General features: G+C 52.9%; 1 protein-coding gene across 1 annotated transcript; it reads right to left on the minus strand.

Annotated features, from left to right (window-relative positions):
• Positions 1-3,208: 3,208 nt before the first annotated feature.
• On the minus strand, positions 3,209-10,210 carry LOC118550456 (phospholipase A2 group V). Its single transcript, XM_036115579.2, has 5 exons — positions 10,062-10,210; positions 7,987-8,036; positions 6,673-6,817; positions 4,379-4,485; positions 3,209-3,663 (listed from the first exon to the last, which is right to left on the minus strand). The coding sequence occupies exons 1-5, from the start codon at positions 10,088-10,090 to the stop codon at positions 3,542-3,544; spliced, it is 453 nt and encodes a 150-aa protein (XP_035971472.1). The 5' UTR covers positions 10,091-10,210; the 3' UTR covers positions 3,209-3,541.
• Positions 10,211-20,773: the final 10,563 nt, after the last annotated feature.

Below are 20,773 nucleotides of genomic sequence, written 5' to 3' on the forward strand. Positions count from 1 at the left end.
AAGAAACGTCGAGAGCAGAGGCAGAGTGGAACACACAGGGCAAGCTGGTGAGGCGTGGAGGTCTCGGGAAGTGGGGAGTGGTTGGGAGATCAAGCGGAAGGGCAGGGCTGCCAGCCGCGGAAAGACCTTGAACTTCAGGCTGAAGAACGAGGCAATGGGGAGCCACTGAAGGCTTTAGAGGAAGGGAGTGGCGCAATTGGAGTATGTGAAAGAAAAGATGGATCGAGGACCCTTGACGGATAACAGCAAACCTCCCCCAGGGCTTGACTTACGCCATCGCCGTGGGCTTTCTGAATTCAGCAGGGAAGGGCATGGTCACCAACCTGAGAGGCCTCCAGGAGGTGGCAGGATTTCTGAGGATCCCCAGGGAGACTCTTGCCACCTGAGTGGGGTAGGATGGGTCTCTCTGGCAGCAGCAGAGGGGAGCACCCCAGTTTCTTTCCCGCTCTAGCGCAGGTCCCGGGAGCAAGTGCCAGAAACAGATGTGCGAGTGTGACCAGAAGTCGGCCTTGTGTCTGAGCAGGTTCTGGACACACAGAGCAGGCGGGGACCTCATCTCGGGGGCAAGCCATATGCAGGAAGACCACACCCCCTGCGAGACTTCAGGGCACTGAGTTATCTCCCCTGGCCCCCGAGGGGACCGCCCCGGCGTGGCCGTCTGATGAAGGGCCCTTCCCCTCACTCAGCACAAGCCCGGATCAGGGAGGCATCAGGGACCAGGAGGCCAAAGGGACAAGGACGAGCCAGCACTCGTCCAGACTGCGCCACCAGAGAGGTCAACATGCCACGGCCGCTGTGCTGCCTGCCCAGCTCCTCAGTTCTGTCTCCACGCCGCTCTGTGAACACCTCGAGTGCGGGGGCTGTGTCTCCTTCATTCATCTGTTCATCCAGTCCCTCATTCAGTCAACAAACACTGGAGAAGCCCCTGCCAGGCACGCCGCGAGGCCCCAGGAAGCCGGCTCTATCAACCAGGCTTTGATCGGAGCCCCAGAACGGAGAGGAGATACCCATATACAAAATCAGGGACTTTTTACGGGGATTTACTTCCACGATTGTGGGCGCCAGTAAAAGAAAACATTCTGTGAGAGGCTGTTTCTTATTCTGCTGGCGTTGCTACCTGAAATCATGTGGCCCAAGTGACAGGGCAAACTGGAAGGACAGGGATGAATGGAATGGTGAGGACAGCCCCGAACGCCCTTCATCATCTCAACACCTCCAACAAGAGGCGCTGGGGCAGGTGGCCCGGCAGGACCCGGCGCAGCTTTCTGACACCGACGTAGTGAGCCCGCAGATACGGGACAGCAGGTGTCAGCCGGGACAGCGTCTCATGCACATCTCCGGAGACCCACACCAGCCTGGAATTCTGCAAGGATGGAATTTCTGGGAAATGCAGTTTCCATGTAGCCAAGGGACATCTGACAGATCCAGGACGGTCCCCCCCTTGGGGGGCCATTCAATTTTGAGAGATGACCTCCCTGATGGTTCTCCTGTCACCCAAGAGCTGGTCAAATAACAGAGTCAGAGAGACTGCCTCCTCCCAGGTTTTGGCGATTCCTGGATTTCAATCATTTCCCCAGAGCTGTTCACAGCAGCGAGCAAGGGTCCAGAGCAGCCACCATGGAGGACCTCAGTGGGGTCCCCCTCTACAATGAAGCCAGAGCCCCAAACGGACTAACCACCCAGGGACTGTCTCTGTTATCCAAGGCGGTTAGAGCAGAGAGGAACCTGGCCCTCAGGTGGAATCCAGGGGATCCTCCCAAGAACCCCTAATATGGACGAGTCCCTGAACCACCCCAGGTTCTGTGTTCTCTCCGTGTTCTCTCCCCAACCACCTTCTGCTGTTGATGTGCTGTGTGACTTTGGGAAAGTCTCCTAACCTCTCTGCACCTCAATGTCCTGGTAGATAAACAAAAGTTCCCCACGGGCCCCTCCAGCTCAAGCCCAGCTCAGCCTGTGGTGTTGCTTTCGTAACCTCACAGCTTCCTTTGTCCACAAATGCCTGCCTGTGCCTGTCTGAATGCTGGTGCCCCGAACTGGGATGCCCGGAGGTGACAGCCTGCACGCAGCCCCTCCTGCAGAACCTAGCAGCAGAACCTCCCTGACCCTGATGGGAGGCGGGAGAAGCTGGGACTAGGGTCTCCATCAGCCAGGATATCGCAACTGGGGAGAGATGGCATCAGAGTGAAGCTTCTGACTCTGCTACATTCCTATTTAACATTGGACTTGGGAAGTGGTTTTGATCCAAAAAAAATTTGATGAGCAAATGGGACATTTGAGCCCCATTCTGTGTAACACTGTCAAATACAGACGTGAGTCTGTATTAAACTTTTCTAAGACACTAGTACATTCAGAGTCACCTCATAAAATTAAATTTTATTTTGAAAACATTCAGCATTGGAGCTTTTTAAATATAGATCCCATTTGTTATGTGGTTATTCTGGGGTTTGTCCGTGTAAGGAAGCCAAAGGTCCTTTCTTGGAAAGGACTCTCCTCTGTTTTGGAATGTGCACATTCTTCCTGCAATCTCAGTATTAGAACGCCCTTTCTTTTACGAATTGATAGATGAGGTGGGTTTTTTAGAATTCTTGCTTGGTAAAAATAAACTCCTCAGCTGAACCCTATTTTTTTTAAATGTCCTGCTCTGTGACATTCCAGAACCTCAGCATTCCTGTGTCAGCACCCAGGTGGCCTCCGGATTACCCACTTTACATTTTTCAAAAAAACATTCTAGCTCCTTTTTTAAAGAAACTGGAAGTCAGAGACGTTCAGTAACAAGCCTGAGACCACATGGCTGGAGAAGCCAGTGCTGGGATTTGACCGTGACCCTCTCTGGCCCAGAAGCTCAAGCTAGCATGATTGCCTAGCACCTTCTCCCCATCTCCTTAAGGAAGAATGCAGCCCAGTGCTTGGCCAGAGAGGCCCCCCAAGAGTAAGGAGATGAACCCCAAAGGAGGCTTGGATCTGGTCCCAGAAAACCTTCTATTTTTGAATCTGCACCTTCTGTTCCTGAGAGTCCGTGGTTAACTCAGGGTTCAGCACCCCAGTGGCAGAGGAAGGAGAGGTATGGGTAATTCCCCGGAGCAGAGGAAAATGCCCATGTGGTTTTATTTGTCTTAAGAATAAATTTTATTTAATATCTATATGGCAGACTTATGGGGTCAACTTGGCTTCTACCTTGAGTAAAAATTCTCTAGAGGGTGGTAGTGAGAATCCGATTGCAGACACTGAACAGTAAATGCATCTGCTAGAGAAGGGGCGCTGTCTTCAGGGTAAGGGGGCACAGCTGGCCTGGAGCTAGGGGCGAGCTCCCAGCATCAGAGGGGCCGACCTCACAAGCAGGGGCCAGGGACCCTGACCTTACCCGGTCCTATGACCAGAGTCGCTCTCCTGGGACTCTGTAGAGCGTGAAGAGTGGCCGTGGGGCTCCTCCAAGCCCCGTGGACCGTGGAGAGAGAAGAAGGTCCGAGACCGGGAGCCTCTCTCAGGAGCCCAGCAGCGTCAGTGGGCTCCGTGTTGTAGGAGAAGGGGACAAAAGTCTTGGTCAGCAGAGGATGTTGGGAAAGTATTGGTAGCGAGGGTTGTAGCTCCTTAGGTTCCTCTTCAGGCAGTAGACGAGCTTCCGGTCACAGGCGCAGAGCTGTGCTTGGCAGGGGGGCCCGGACTCTGCAGGCAGGATGCCAAATGCACAGTGAGGAAGTGAAGAGGGGCTCTACCAACCTTGCATCTCGGGCTCGCCTCTAGTCGGAGCGGACTCCCCAGCCTGCCTCCTGCCCAGGAAGCTCTCAGTCTGATGAGGGAGGCACAGCTTCCACACTGGGAAATGCATGAGCCGATGGAAGAGGCGTAGCTGCTGCCCCAGGGGGAGGCTTCCGTCCAGGGAGACACAGCCCCTGCCCTCCGGGAGTTCCCAGTCTGACGGTGGAGACACGTTCTTTGCCCTTGGGAGTTCCCAGTCTGACGGTGGAGACAGCCCCTGCTCCGGAGGAACTCCGGTTCTCATAGAGGAGATACCACCCCCAGACTTAGCTTTGAACTCAGATGGCCCTGAGCTTGAATCCCAGCTCTAGCTGTGCGCACTGGCAAGGCTCTGAGTTCCAGTTTCCTCATTTGTAAAATGGGGAGACTAAATACACTCCAAAAGATATTTGGGGGAGCAAGTAAACAGAGGTATGCAAAGCATTTGGCACCTAGTGAATGCTCAGGCTGCGATGTTTCAGCCCTTCCCCAGAGGTCAGATACGGCTGCAATAATCCTGCCCCTCTTGCACCCAGCTCTGCCCTCTAAGATATAGGCTGGCTGACCTCTAGGGGCAGCTGAACTCAGAACCAGCAGAGACCCAGGTTCTATCAGTGGCCCGAAGGGGAAGCCCCAGGCTTACCACAGGTGACCAGTCCCCGTGAAAATCTGTATTTGTATGACTGTGTCCGGATGTGGCAGCCTTTCTCCTCCAGCCACCCATAGCAGTGATCATGCACCCAACAGCACCTGTCAATGCAAGAGACGTAGATCCTACGTAAGGGGCACGTCACTTTAAGCAGAGGCCACCTAGGTGGGTGCAGTCTGGCAAAGAAAGAATCTAGGGATATGGATGAGTACTTCTCTGCTCTTCCACTGGGGCTGCCTGCCACTGGCTAGTGGTTCACTGACCTGCGTTCTCCTCCAGGGCTCACGGTGAGCCTACATTTCCCAGCCTCCCTTGCAAGTGGGTGTGGCCACACAACTAGGTTCCCACCAGGGCATCATGGGCAGAAGGGATGCCCACCACTTCCAGACCTACCCATGAAACCCTCCCACACTGTCCTCCTCTTTCTCTCTTTCTCCATCTCTCAGCTGGATGGAGATGACCCAGCAGAGGACTCTGAGGCCACAGGGGATGGCAGAGCCATAAGAGGGAAGGAACCTGGGTCCTGGAATTAACATGTGATTCACATGGAACTGTTAGGTGAGCGAAAAACAAACTTCCAGTACGTTAGGTGTGGCAGATTGCATTTTTTAAAAATTGATTTACAGAAAAATAGAGAAGGTAGTACAGAGTGTTCCCTTTTACCCCACATCCAGTTTTTCCCATCATTAATTAGTACAATACACTTGTTACAATTAACAAACCAATATTGATGTCATTGACTAAATAACTAATCAGCTAAATCATAATATATCATTATTGATTCATTATAAAAAGTCCATAGTTTATTTAGATTGCCTTAGTTTTTATCTAATATCCTTTTTCTATGTGAGGATCCCATCCAGGATACCTCATTACATTTAGTTGTCACGGCTTGCTAGGCTCCTCTTGGCTGTGACAATTTCTCACATTTTCCTTGGTTTTGATGACCTTGACAGTTTTGAGGAGTGTTGGGTAGGTATTTTGTAGGATGCCCCCCTATGGGGTTTGTCTGATGTTTTTCTCATAATAAGACTGGGGCTATGGGCTTATTTTGCTTCTCTAATTACTCCAGCTTTGGCCATTGGGAGCCATTGGGAGCCCTTCCAGTTAGCTCCTTTGCTCCCTGACATAGCTCTATCAATGTGGCAGGTGGTTCTTTTTGAACACTTCCTTATCTTCTGGCCTTACATGAGACTCCAGGTTCATCCTGTATATTTTCTGCCCTGGTCCTAGAATCAGCCAGGTCTCCAAGGAGCCTTGGTTCCGTTTTTTGAAGAATGGTGTCAGAGACCAGGTCTGGGCTTTAGGAGTTGCTTATTGCTAATGGGATATTGTTTCTTTTAGGTCCTCTCCGCTGCCAGAGCAAAAAATGTGTCTATTTTAACCCATGTTTGTACACACATCTGTACCTATTTCTGTATGTAACCACCGGCATCTATATTAAGCTAAACAACAGTTCATACTGACATCTCCACCTCTAATCCAGCACCACGGGGCGTAAACTCCCCCTCCAGCAGTGGGAAACTTGGCTCCCACCATCTGCCATCCATTTGCCTAATGGCCCCATCCCATTATCCACATCAGGGGTCTCAGAATTTTCCAAAGAATCGTCTCTCCTTCTCGCATGTTCTAGAACTTTGACACTTCCCAATCAAGAAATGGAACCTCGGTCCCCTTCCTCTCAAAGCCTTTGTGACTGCCTCCACCAACTGACACCATGGAATTTCTGAGGCTAAACCTTTTGTCTTGCAGTCTTGGGACACTCACTCTTGGAACCCAATGGTCACTGTACTGTGGGGAAGTTCCAACAGCCTTGCAGAGGCCTAAGTGAGAGGAACTGAGTCCTCCAGCCCACAGCCTCTGCTGAGCCCCCAGCCAGCAGACGGGGGCGACAGCATGTCAGCCATGGGAGTGAGCCCTCTGGAAACTGGATGGTCCAGCCTCATTTGAGCTGCCCCAGCTGAAGCTGGGTGGAGCAGGGACAAGCCATCCTGCCAAGCCCTGCCCCACAGGCAGATTCTTAGCAAAGTAAATGGTCATGGTCACTTGAAGTCACTACTCTTGGGGTGATATGTTACGTAGCAATGGACCAACTGACACATGTGGTCACTGAGACACGTGACGTTACTAGATGTATCTCGAGCAAGTCAGTTAACCTCTCTGACACGCAGTTTTCTCACCAATAAAATGGCGCTTTAATACTCATCTTCTGGAACTGATGTGGAATTACGTGAGATTGTGCGGGCGCAGAGGCTGAACATAAAGGATAATCATGATAATCAGCTCACCAATCTGTGCCGTCCTTGGGGGTCCCCCGACCGCCCCAGCCACAGTAGCAGCCATAGAAGCCGTAGTTCGTCAAGGCGTTCTTCCCAGTCACCCTCTCAATCATGGACTTGAGGTCCAGCAAGCCCCCGGGCACAGCAGGAACACCTGGAAGACAGCCCCCGACCCCCGACGAACACGCTTGCCCGGCATGCACCTGCCCCTGCTCCTGCCCCCGCTCCTGCCCTGGGGCTTGCGGGGACCCAGGTGTCTCCTCCTTCTTCTCCCCATTAGTGGGACGGGAGCAAGAAAGGGGAGGACAAGCAGTAGAGCTACAAGTCCGGACTCAGAGAATGGGAACCGTGCGTTCAAATCCTGCCTCTGCCCACTCATTTCACAGCATGATGTCGAGCAAGTCACTTAATCTCTCAGAGCCTCTGCCTCCTCATCGGCAAATTAGGGGCCGGGGGGGTGGGGCACTAAAGTGAATGCCTACGTTGTGGAGTTATCTTGAGGGTTAAAATGAGAGAAAGTATGAAAATTCTGAGCACAGAGGCAGACACCTAGTGAATGACCAAGAAATACGAGGTCTAATTAATACAGTAGCTGTAAGAAGCAGCAGACAGATGCGCACTCCCCTCCCCTCAAATAACACCACTTAGGACATAAGGCCCAGGACCTTAGCAGGGTGGGATCCTTCCAGATCACTGAAGCCAGCTCCCTCGCTTTCCAGATTGGGAAACAGTAGTTTGGAGGGAAAGGTTCAGGGTTTCACAGTGAGCCAAGTGTTCCCTCCCTGCACTAAGCCTCCCGCCTTCCGCCCTCCGCGAGTCTCCAGGGATCTGGCAAGACATCAAAGATTAGGACAGCCTGCCGGGGGGCTGTGTACATGGTTATGGGCTCCCCTGTGCTGGGCAGTTACCTCCAGCTGGGAGGTGGCAGCAGGTGGGGCTGGCCTCCGCAGAGAATGACCCAGGAACGGAATAGTTACAGAAGGGTCTTGTTCTCGTTTGGGCTTTATTTTGTTTTGCACCAAAGTAAAAAATATGCCTCGCACATTTGCAAGCCACATATTGTTCCCATAGCAGAATCTTTACCCATCACCACCTAGAATCGTGCGACAGGCCCACCAGTGGGCTGAGTATCATCCTGTGTCACAGATGAGGAGACAGAGACTCAGAGAGGCGAAGGTTCTTGCCGACGTCTACACAGGAAGCGCAGAGCCAAGATTCAAACTCAAGTCTCCCCGACCTCAAAGACTAGCCTCCTTTCCACCTACCCTATTGTTCTTAGGGGTGGAAGGTCACAAGTTCAGAGGTCATGGGGCCAGCACTTACTGCAAACCAGGAACCAAGCCAGTGTGAGAAGGCCATTCATCTCCGGGGTTCTGGAAAAGAAAACACATCCCGTCCCGTGACATGCCTCTCAGGAGACGCATTCGGACCCCACCACCGGGTCCCCACCAACTCAAGGAGTTGATCCCAGGGGTCCCTGGGGGGCAGTAGAGCACTCATGGGGTATGGTCCCCCATAGAGGCAGGAGAGGACTTCCCACCATAGATGCCCCAACACAACGGTCCCCTCTGCAGACAGTGTGACCGCCTTTCAGGGCCTTCTTGTGGCTTTGTGGGTCCTGAGCACTTTTGCCTTCATGGGCCCCTTCCTCCAAAAAAAATTCTTTCAAGGAGTATTTTACAACCGTGTCGGTATGGAAACCAACACAATCCGGGCTGGATGCAGTAGGACGTATTCGTGACTCATATTCTATTTTCCTCCTGATTCTAAAAGAATTCAAGTTCATACATTTCCATGGGCCCCAGGCACTGTGCCTACCTAAAGAATAAGTCGACCTTGGGTACTCAGGAGGGCTCCCATTTTTCCAGTGGAGAAATGGAGGCTCAAAGAGCTCGTGGAACTTGCCAGAAGCCATGCAGCTAGTAAGAAGTGGAAGAAGGGCTCAAACCCAGGCCTGAGCACCTCTCACGGCACAACACAGCCTCCCTTCACAGAAGGGTGAGTTGCCCTGTGGGCCGTGGAGCCTGGAGACCCCAGCTTCCCTCCCCAGCACCTGCCTTCAGCGAACACATAAATCACTGGCCTTGAGTCCCAAAAATTCACACCCTGAAGGCAGAGGAAATTCCATGTGTCTTGGGCAAGTGCCTGATTCTAACTTGGCCTCTTGGAGGTTCCTTACCGGCGGCTGCCTGTCTCCTTTCCCTGTCTGGATCCCAAAGTCCTTGTTTATCCACAGCTGCTCGCTTGGCTGATGGTCTGCCAGGATTTCCCCTTAGGTGCCCAGCTGTCTCTGATCCCTGAGTCCAGCAGTCACTTGTGCAGTGCTCTGCCCTGAGCCCCTGGCACCTCCGGAGGCCTGGCTCCAAACACACAGCCTCCAGCCCCCCGGGGCTCCTGGCTACCGGGCTGACCTCTCCATGCCGCCCTTTGTCCAGCAGCCCCTCTGAGTTCCAAGAACATTCCTGAGAGTTCTGTCCACCCATGACCTCTGCCCCGAGGGCTCTAACCAGCCAAGGGAAAAGGCTCTAGACCCTACCCTTCCACACCCATCTTCCTCAGCTGCTTCCCGGAGCTGCAACAGGAGAGAGGTGCCAGCCACCATGCACAGGGCACCCACAATGTGCCAGGTTCTGTCCCCTGTCTCTTTAAGCCTGCCGAGGACCCTGGCAGGTGTTATTGTTAAACCTGCTGGCACAGTGTCTGTCCTTTGACAGTCATTTGTTGAACGAGGGGCTAGAAGTCATTGATCTCACAGATGGGGAAACTGAGGCTCAGGAAGGGGACGTGAGCTGCCCAATGATTCAGCCCAGGACTGTGAATCTACTCTGCTCACTGCCTCTGAGCAGCCCCTGTGTACTATTCATGGTGTTCCTTTTCCATATTTGATGATGCTTTGATGTCCTGTGGTGGCTTTGCTGGGCTGGGAAGACACAGTCCCTCCCAGGAGCAGCTAATTCCCAGGGTAACAGAAGATTCCCCTGGGAGCATGGCTTTCATACATGCAAACCGGCCAGTCCTCAACTCATTCCCCAACCCCTCTGTCTAACTCACTCCCCAACCTCTCTAACTCTCCCACTCCCAGCCAATATTTCCCCTGCCCTAAATCACCACCCAGGGCCAGGAAGCAGGCAGCTAGGGACCCACCACCCCTGCAACCCAGAGTCTGCTGAGCTTGGCCAATCCCAAGCTATTTGCCCTGCCCTGCCTTGCCTTTCCCGTGGAAAACACAAGAAAGGCTCTAGACCGAGCTTGTTCTCATTTCTTCTGCCTCCTGGTCAACCTGGCGCTTCCCCGTGTGGCCCTGCACGGTGGGGGTGGGTCCCCTTCTCTCAGAAACCGTAAATAACAGACTGTCTTCTAAATGGCGCCTGGCTCCTGATCCGTTGGCTTCACCATACCTGAATCCGAACCAAACTCCCAGGCACATTTTAGAGCATCTTGGGCCAGGGCCATTGGTGTGAGGGAACAGCGTGAGGCCCCGTGGAAAGGGGTCCGAAAGATGCAGAGAGGCCTCACCGAGGAGGCGACAGAAGCATGAACACAGCTGTCCCAGAGGCCGGGAAAGTGGCCCATCAGTGGAGCTCAGAACCAGTCCCCGGGAGAAGGATGTGGGGCTGCTATTTTTATCGAGCGACCACAGAGGGAAATGAGCACAGCCGTGAGATAATTTTGGAGTAAAGTGGTGGCTGAGGTCATGAGAGGTAGAGAGAGTGGAGACAGACAGCCTAACGGAAGCCTGAAAACGTGGGGGTTGGAAGTGGCCGGGTCCCTGGATGGACAGGAGGTAGCAGCCCCCCGCCATGCCCTAGGACCCCCAGGTCAGGTCTCTGGCCACAAAGGGTGGACAGCACCAAGCCCACGGCACAGCAGACGTTTGAGAGACCTCCCCTCAATCTGGGGAGGGGGAGGCACGGGGGCATCAGGGGCCTCCTCTCCCAGCCCCTCTCCCTCCCTGCGCCCTGCCCACCACCCCACCTCAAGCAAGGCAGCCCCCAGAATGAGATTCCTCACCAGGGAGACCTTCTCTCCATCTCAGGCCTGCAGAAGAAGCAGGGGCTGGGCCCTCGGGTTTTAAAGGCCTCTCTGCCCGCCTCCCACGCCCCTGCCTGGGCCAGCTGCAGGACTGCAGAGGGCTCACGTAGGAAGCCCTGTTTCTCCCTCTCGAGACCCCTGAGGACTTTTTGCCTCCCTGGGTCCCGAAGCAGCTATTCCCTGGAGCATGTCACAGTGCCTGGGTGACACTGAGGAGGGCCTGGCTTGGGCCACCCGCAGTCCAGGGTTCTCCACCAGGGACAGGACAGCTGGAATCCCCCTCCCAGGGCAGCCTCCCTCCTCCCGCCACCCTGCGTCTCTGTGGAGTCCTCCAGCCCACGGCTCGTGCTCATATTTCATTCCGACTCCCTGGGGCTCAACTCAGGGACGTCCATGGCAGCCAGGCGGCACCCCCTCTTCCTGTCGTTCCCGACCTGCCAACCCCCGACTCTGCCTTGTCCCCAGGGTGGGGCGACCCAGGAGCCTGTGACAGCCCCACTCTGGAGAGATGCTGTAAACTGTCGCTGGAGCCCGGCTGGCACCTCCCTTTTGGCCCCGGGCTCCTTACCCAATTCCTGCCTTCCTTCTCTCTGGGAAGGAGAACCCACCAGGCTTGCAGTCAGAGCCATGCAAGCCGCAGTCCCCACTCAGCCACCCAGGAGCTGTGTGACTCCGGGCAAGTCACCACACTTCTCTGTTTGTTCCTGCGATCTAGGAGAGTAGTGACTCCCTGCCGCCCCAGAGGCTCGTGGTGAGGAACATACTGTATAAAACAAGGCCGAGTGGCCAGGTGTGTGTCTCAGGGGTTGACATCACAGACTCTAGATGAGCTTCAAGTCCTGAGTTCCAATCCTGGCTTCCCCACCACAACTGCATCTCCTCCAGGCTGGCTGCCCCTGGCCTGCCTCAGAGTCCTTGTTAGGATGAAGTGAATGAATGCATTTATAACAGAGCAGTGGCCAAACAGTGCGAACACGTAAATTAAGAGTAACCTTCTAGAATGTTCTTGAGGAGCATAGGTAACTGTTATTAGGCTCTGTTCTCCACTTCTATGAATCCTGAGCCCTGGCCCATCCCTGACCCCCGTGTGCACACACTTTTCTGAGACGTGGGTGTGAGCTCCTCCTTCTCCCTCTTGGCGTCTCTTCTCCCCTCTCTCAGCTCGATCACGGCAGCATCAGAGAGAAGCCCCTCCGTCCGGCCCTCACCAGCACTTCTCTTCCTGAGACCTGACTGCTGGGCACCCCGCGGAACCCTGTGAACCCCAGTTCAATACAGAAAGTACCGACTGAGTGTCTCCCACACGCAAGGCGCTGCGGGGGATCCGCTGTGAACGAAATGGAGGCCGGACCACCTCACGCTTCCCCTCGGGTTGAGGGAACAGATAGCAAAGGCATCGAATAGAGACACAAGACGTCCTGGGGGTGATAGCGGGGAGGGCAAAGACTCCTCTCTGTCCCACGTGAACTCTTCTTTCTCCACCAGTTCCTTCCTCCACTACGGACACTCACAGGCCTCGCCATCCGACACCAAACAAAACGGGCGAGCAAAAGGAAGCCTCCCTGCCTCCACCGACCTGTCTCTCCAGCTTTTGTTTTCCCCTCTAAAAGCCACATTTTTGGACAGAGAAGCTTCCACTTGCTCATCACCCACTTCCTTCTGAACGCGGGGCCGCCTGAAGCCTCCGCTGTATCCCGGAGCTGGATCCCAGGGACCCCCAAATCCTGGTGCTTCCCAAGCCTGGGCTTCACCCCCCACCCAACCCTCTCTCTCTCTCTTTGGCTTTGAGAGGCCACACCCCGCCGTCCACTCTCCGCTGCTCACCCCCATCTCTGTCGGCCCCCCACTTGCAGGTGTCTTCAAGGATCTGCCCTCGGAGTCTGCTCCTCTCTCTCTCCGTCTCTCCCGGGGTTAGCTCATCCATGGTCAGGGTCTTAGGTCTTATTTCTATGCAAATGTCCAGGGGCTAGCCCGGCCACGCAGTGTCCAGCACTAGCTTTGACACTCCCTGAAATGAGTACGGGAATGAAGAAAAAGTACAACGTCAGGCCCAACCGTCTGAGCTTCCAGTCAGACAGAACTGGATTCAAATCTGGATGTCCCCTCCGACTACCTGCGTCCCCTGGCCTCCTCAGGCCTTGCTCTTATCAGCACCTGTAGAACAGGACAAGAATGGAACCAGCTTCATTCTGTAATTGTGATAATTCAATGAAGCGCTGCAGAGAGGCTCAGCACGGAGCCTGGTGCCTTGTAGGTGCTCAGTGAACGTAACTATTATAAATATTATTGCTGTTATGGCATCACCCCCCCCCCCCCGAGGGTAGGCGCTGTGTCTGCTTCACGTCTGTACTCCTGGCGCTTGGCACACAGTGGGTGCTAAGTTAGGTCTGCCGAGAGAATGAATGACCCCTCCGGCTCTAGCTTCATACCCACCGCCCCAGCCCTCACGTCAAATATAGTAATTAAATATATACAATCATTACAATCCGAATACCTGCTCGAGAGTGTAGCTCAGTGTCCTGCAGGAACCCCAGGACCAAACTCATTGTCTCCCCGCCAACCCAGCCCCTGCCAGCCCCCCTCTTCCTGGTAGTGGATCCAGTCAGTCATTCACACCTCAGTGATGAAAACGCCCCCACTACTTCCACCCCCATTGAGTGGAAGACTCTGGAGGGCAGGATCCTTCTCTGATTCTTTTCTGACCCCAGCACCTAGAGTAACATCTGACACATGGCAGGCCCTCAGGAAATATCTGTGGAATAAATTAAACATCTCATAAACATGCTTGTTCTCTGGCACCTGCTGAGTCCCTCTTGTGCAGGCTCGTCCCAGGGCCGAAGCCCCATGGAGGGCAGCCAGAGACACGTGGACACTCTCTCATCCCGAGACCAGAGCTGCCGAAGTACCCTCAGCCTCATCAGAGGGTCTGCTGCTCCCCCCACCCCCGGAGGCTGGCACATAAAGCAGGCTTGCCCGGAGCTCACTGGCAGATGGTCCACATTGAGTCCTCCTCCTCCAGGAAGTTCTACCTGATTTCTCCTTCCGCAGAAAGCTTGCCTGGAATGTTGTAGAACTCATCACACATACTGCCTACTCTAGCACTTCCATCTGGAGGGAGTTTCGAGGCTCATCAATCAGGAAGGAAGGAGAGAGGAACTCCATACTCGGTGAGCATCCCCTGTGCGGCCAGCACAAGGTGAGGTCACCATTTGCGATCTTGAATCTTCACAAAATCTTGTGGGGCATTAGGACCCCAAACTGAGGGGCAGATGTGAGGTAGCTTATAAAAGGCAGACCCAGAGCCTAAAGCCTGGCCTGTCACCCTGGTCCATGTTCTTGCCACTCCACAAAGGGGTTGACATCCAATAAAGACCTAATGATCGTGATTTTCACAAGACCCCTGACCAAAGTGTCACGTGATTTCCTCATACTCTACATGGAGAAGTGAAAGCTGAGCTATAGTCGGAGCTCATAATTCCTGATAACTGCTTAATGAGTGGAACTGGGTCTTTGGTTATACACCTGCAGCCCTGAGCTGGTGCTGAGCTTGTCCTACACGGTGCCTTTCAAAATGTTGGAATTAGTTGCTAATGTGTGAGCTTTAAGAGATCTCAGACAGAAATCCAGATTGCCAGCTTCTCTTTAAAAGACCTGGCGAGGGGCGCCTGGGTTGCTCAGTCAGTGAAGCGTCCACCTTCGGCTCAGGTCATGATCCCAGGGTCCTGGGATCGAGCCCCACATCGGGCTCCCTGCTCAGCGGGGGGCTTGCTTCTCCCTCTCCCTCTGCCCCTCTCCCCGCTCGTGCTTTGTTTCTCTCTCAAATAAATAAAATCTTTAAATAAAATAAAATAAAATAAAAGACCTAGCAATCCCGGCTCGGTTCCTACATGACGACAGCTGGCCAGAGCAGAGAAGGAAATGCACCCATCCGCTGGAAATGTGTTTAGCTTTACCCTGGTCTCCACCGTTCCTTACTGTCTCATGCCCACCAGCTTCAGGGTTGCTCCCTGCCTGGAGGGCCCTCTAGTGGCCTGTCATAGAACTCATGCTTGAGTCCTACCCTCTCCGCCTGTCCCCCAGGAATGGGACAGGGAGTGCCTTGAGAGCAGAGATCATCTCCTGTGCAAACTTGTGTTTCAAGTGCTGAGCTCAGAGCCTAGCACACAGTAGTTGCTCAGTAAATGTACATTAGGGGCACCTATCCCAGGATGAGGAGATCACGGAGGGCTTTTCTAGAAGAAAAGGCAACGGTACTGAATCTTTAAAAGTATGTTAGAGAAATTGGAACCCTTGTACACCATTGGTGGGAATGTGAAATGGTATAGTTGCTGTGGAATGCAATATGGTGAGTCCTTAAAAAATTAAAAGTAGAATCACCATATGACCCAGCAGCCCCACCTGTGGGTATGTGCCCGAAAGAATTAAAAGCAGGGTCTCAAAGAGATATCTGTACAACCATGTTGATAGCAGCATTATTCACAATAGCTTAAATGTGGAAATAACAACAAGGGTCTATCAACAGGTGAATGGATAAACAAAAGGCGGTGGATACATAGAGTGGAATGTTACTCAGGCCTAAAAAGGAAGGAAACTCTGCAGTATGCTACAACATGGCTAAACCTTGAGAGCATTACACGAAGTGAAATCAGCCAGTCACAAAAACACAAATACTATACGATTCCACTTATAGGAGACACTTAGAGTAGTCAACATCATAGAAACAGAAAGTGGAATGGGGGGTGCCAGGGGAGAGGAGGAAGGATAGGGAGTTAGCGCTTAACGGGAACAGACTCTCAGCTTTACAAGGTGAAAAGAGTTCTGGAGATGGACGGCGATGGTGGTTGCACGACATTATAAATGTATTTAATACCACTGAACTGTATATTTAATATGGTTGAGATGGTAAGTTTGAGGTTGTGTGTATTTTACCACAATAAAAAAAAAATTAGAAAAAAAAAGAGTGGATCAGAGTTCACCAGGCAAGGATGCAAGGAAGGGCATCCTTAGGTGGGAGAAACAGCCTATGTGGGACTCACAGGCATGTGTCACGATGGCTCATTTGGGGAGCCACAAATGGATGAGGTAGCTGAGGGCATTAGGCAGTGATATTCGAGTGAATACTTAATAACTGGCTCTCCGGGGGGAAGACAAGCCCTGATTTTTAACATCTGCCCATCACCGTGTTATAAGGACTCACACTGTGGGCAATCTCACGCTCTTAACAGAATGTTACTGGATGCAGAGTAGAGAAGATGTGCAGGAAGCTGAGGCACGCTGCCTGCTGATGAAGAGCCCATGTTCTGGAACCACCGCTCATTAGCTGTGTGACGTTAAGCAAGGTTTTTAACCTCTCAGTGCCTCGGTTTGCTAAGCTCAGTAATGGGGATAATCACTGTACCTGCCTCATCCCAGTGTTCCGAGCTGATGCGTGGCAGGTGTTTAGAACTGTGTTGCCACGTAGGAAGGGCTCAACAAACGTTTGCTGGTTTTACTAGGAAAGTGGGGCAGGTCCACGCTTGATTTCTCAGAAAAGGGAACTTTCTCTATGTGTTTAGTAGGAAATGAGGAATGGTGGAAGGGCTGGCTGAAGAGACACAGAGGGGTAGGCCACAAAGAACCTTGGGCGTCAGGCTAAGGAGTTTGAACTCTTCTCCTGATGGTGTGCTAGAATGGCCTCAATCAAGAGCAAGATGATATGGTTCAACAAGAGAGGAACAAATCCCACCCCAAGAACCCCAAAACTGAACCACGAAAGGACAGGGCGGGATGACACAGCTCAGCCATCAGACCTGTGACCCCAAGCCTGGGAGCCCTCGGATCACAGAGGCAGCATCGTTTTTGCTTGTAATGGCCCGAGTGTGATGCCCAGAGTGAGGGCTCCAAACCGACCTCATCGGGAGGGATGTGCCTGGTCCTGACCCCCGCTCTGAGAGCATTTCTGGAAAACTGGGGGGTGTCTGGGTCACAGGATTCCTGTCAGATGGAGGGAACAGGGGCTGACTGGTGTTCGGAAGTGGGCTCGGGGTACCCAGACTCTGTCTCCAAATTTCTGAAGGGCTGTTGAGGGTGAAAAGGACCACAGTTGTCCCATGTGGCTCCAGATCACAGAGCCAGCACCAGGCGGGGGTGCTGATTTTGGGTCAAGCCCAGAAAGTCTTTTCTAATAACCCAGATGTCCTGGGAATAGAATGAGCAGTCTTGAGGGTGGTGAGCTTCCTGTCCCCAGAGGCACTTTTTCTTTATCACCTTTTAGGAAGAAGAAATATAGTGTAAAAGGTGGGGACTGAGGAGGTGGGGCAGGCCCCCACTTGACTCCTCTGGAGAAGGAGCTTTCTTTAAATTTTAGGAACACGAGAGACTTGTCAAAAGCACATGACGTTAGCTTAAGTCAATTACGAAGCATCAGTTCTAGTCTGTAGAAGTGTAAAAAAAAAAAAAAAAAGACAATTTAGCGAAATTAAAAACACACACACAGAAAAGTCAGGAGCCCTTCAGTTGCATGGAGAGAGCTGTCAAATATTCTGTGCTCTCTGCCTCGTGGGGCTCCCCACCCCCGACACTGATTCATGCCACAGTCATGTTCAGGGCTGTTGCAAAAAGCAGTATCAGTTGAGTGGGGTACAGACTGAATGAGCTCCAGGGCGCCCACGGGCTCTGACCTTCTAGTGACAGTGCCTGTTGTCACATGAACCCTGAGCACTCCGAGCTTTTCTCCTGAGGCCTTTGGTACTTGCTGCTCCCCCTGCCTGGAATACTAATACTTAGCATTGGTATGAACTCCAGGTCTCATCATAAATGCCCCCTCTTCCAGGAGGCCTTCCCTGACCACCTGCCCAAGGTTAACCTCCAGTTAAGCTCAGATCAGTTTTTCCCCTTCGTAGCCCTGACCATCATCTTTACCTCTCATGTATCTCTTTCTGGATTTGTTTAGGACTTCTGTCTCCTGCCCCTTCCACTAGAGGCCAGGAAACCCGTCAGTCTTGTTCATCATATTTTCAGCAGCTAGCACAGAGCCTAATACATATTGGTGTTTGATATTTATCTGTGGAATAAAGAACAGCTGGGGGGATGAGCCAAGACTTGAGGGAGCAGCCAACCTCACTGGATTTCAGTCATTCTGTAAGTTGGCAGCCTGCTCTAAAGATACCCACAGGGGCGCCCGGCTGGCTCAGTCAGAAGAGCATGTGACTCTTGATCTCAGGGTCGCGAGTTCGAGCCCCAAGTTGGGTGTAGAGATTGTTTAAATAAAAATAAAATAAAGATACACACAGCTAATCTTATCTGGGGCTCATTCTGTTCCTACATATGTAATGGTTATTTTTCAATAACACACTAAAGTCTGACTTCCGCCAAAACCTTTGCTGAAAACGCAAATTCAAACACCTAGTTGATAGCAAGTACCTGCTTTGTTTTATCTTTGAGACACCAATTAAACTCTTCATCCTCAAGCGACATACTTTGAGCTAGCCTTCCTTTCTGTCTTTGTTTCTGTTGTTCCCTGCGCCCCCAGAATGTTCTTCGTTGTCTTTTTTGCCTTGTAAACGCCTGCTTGTTTTTCCACACTGTAATGTCACTTCTTTTTTTGGAGAAACCCTAGAACAGACTCTGACTGGCAAGATCCAACGTGGCACCCGAGATTCTAGGCTCATGATCCTGACACTCACAATTCCAGGCCCTTCCACTCGGCTCCCATCCCAGTTCAACCCAGCAATCATTTCTGGAGCAACTCCTGTGGGCAGAGCTCCAGCTAGACACTGCAGGAGACGAAGGCCAAGCTAAGTCCATCAGCCTCTGCACTCTAGCACTGAGAATCCAGCGTCGGTCCGTTAGGATGGGGAAAATGAGACCAGGCCTTTAGAATGCCGTAAACCTAGAATAACATTTGGACTCCTTCCCTGGGCCTAACGAGCTGTGCCCTCCCTTGAGATGCCTTTCCTTATACTTGCCAGCCTGGTTTCCTCCTCTGTTCCTGGATCAATCTTCTTAACCTCCAGGTCAGCACATATCACCTGCTGCCAAGGTCAAAGGTGCCTGTCTCCCCCCACAGGCATGTGACCCTTCATGATTTGGCCCCACTACCACCCTTTCCAGCCTTGCCTTACCAACCACCCGCTCCCCAGTGCATTCCTGGGAAGAACCCTTTATGTTCCCCAACTCGTCCCCAAATATACCACATAGAAGATACAGTTGGGCAGGTGGTGATCAACACTCCAGAGAGCAATAAAGCAGGGAAGGGAGACCGGAGTGCTGTGGGCGTATGTTGGGACAGGGAGCTTGATGCTGGGCTTTGTCAGTTTAAATAGGGTGGCCAGGAAAAGTCTGCCTGGGGAGGTGACATTGGAGCAAAGCGATGGAGGAGGTGAGGGAGCAGGCCACGGGGACAGCCTGGAGAGGAGCGTCGCACACAGGGAGGAGGGTGTGTACAAAGGTCCTGGAGTAGAAGCATGGCTGTGAGTTGGAGAAACAATAAGGAAATTAGGTCTTCCTTTGCCCTCCCCTCCAAAACAAAGCCTTTTAGTGAGCCTACCGCCCCCCTCCCCGGACTGGATGGGTTCCCTTCTCTGTCCCTCAGCGCCCTATGGGCGCCCTCAGCACAGGACAATCGTGCTCTATCATAGCGTCTCCCCGACAAGACCGGAGCAACCTGGGGATGGGGACTGTCCCAGTGCCCAGCATCAGGTTTAATACATATTTATTGACTGCCTGAGTGAATCCATCAATGAATGAACAAACTAGGCCATGAATCCGCGAGGATGTCTCGCTTCATCTCGACACTTGGCAGCCCCTAGCACCTTGGCACAGACTGGGTCTGAGAAAAAGACGTTTGTGGAATGACTAATAGAAATAGCCCAGGCTCACCGAGCACAGATACCAGGCCAAGCTCTTGATGTGGCTTATCCCCTTCTACCCTGAGAGGGATCCTAGGAGGTGGGCGCTGCCACCAGCTGCCATTTGCAGATTAGGACAGCAAGAATCGAAGGGACATGGTTTACCTATATCATGCAGCTGATAAGCAGCAAAGCAGTGAGTTGAACCTGGCGGGTCTGACCCGCAAAGCTACATAAATCCAGCCCAAAACTAAACTGCCTTCCAGAGAGAGGGGGCTGGCCATGGGGGCAGGGAGAGGAGGGCTCCAGGGGCTGGAGGAAGAGGCCAGAGCGGCCTCCCTATCAGGGCTGGAGTGGCCTCCTCCAGCTCCGTATTCCCGCCCACGTGTCCCCAAGTGTCTGCATAGAGTGGATGCTCAGAAAAGATTAAGGAACTGCTGACGATTCTTTTTCCCAAAGACAAATATTTTCTTGTGGTTTGAGTTAAAAAGAAATTCAGGCAAAGCCTCAGATTAACGTAAACACAGATTCCAACTCTCACCCTCTTCCTAACCTTGCCTGGCTTTGCCCCCAGTCTCAAGGACAACCTTCTGGGTGATCTCCAGCTCCCTTCAGGTGGGCCTGGCCTCCATGAGAACCACACAGCTCCCAGGGCTTGCCACCTTATGGGAAAGGGACCCCAGGGCCCTAGTGAGACTCCTCCAGCAGGGCCTATGCCTTTTGCCCACACTCCCCACGGACCCTCCTTGCTCTTCAGACCCCACCTTCTCCCATCTCTCCCACTCCAGCTGGTCTGCCCCTCCCAGTATATGCAGCCTCATGCCCATGACTGACCTTTCTGGCCTGGCCTCAGCTCCTGGGCTCCTGTGACCTGCTCTCATGAGCAGCCCCATCGGGCTCCAGGCCCTGCTGACTCCCTGCCCCCAGCCACAACATTGGGGTGCACAGGCTGTGAATCCCAATAGACTCTGGGCCTCCAGAATCTTAAAGGCCCAAATGGGAGTGAGTGATGAAGACAGGTCTGGAGGTGGCGAGAGAAACTTCTGCCTGCACCCAGCCAGGCATTCTTCTGCTCAGCCCCCAACTGACTTCACAGAGGCAGGATGTCCAACAGAAACCCAGAGCCTGGGGCTGAGGGTGTTACCAGAGGGGCCTAGACAGTGACCCAGAGAATTCCAGTGGGGGTGGCTTTGAGTTCAGAATGATCCAGGTCACAGCCTTATCCGGCTTGATAAGGCCTTTGCTAATCC

This window comes from Halichoerus grypus, chromosome 5, assembly GCF_964656455.1.
Source record: "Halichoerus grypus chromosome 5, mHalGry1.hap1.1, whole genome shotgun sequence".
NCBI lineage: Eukaryota > Metazoa > Chordata > Mammalia > Carnivora > Phocidae > Halichoerus > Halichoerus grypus.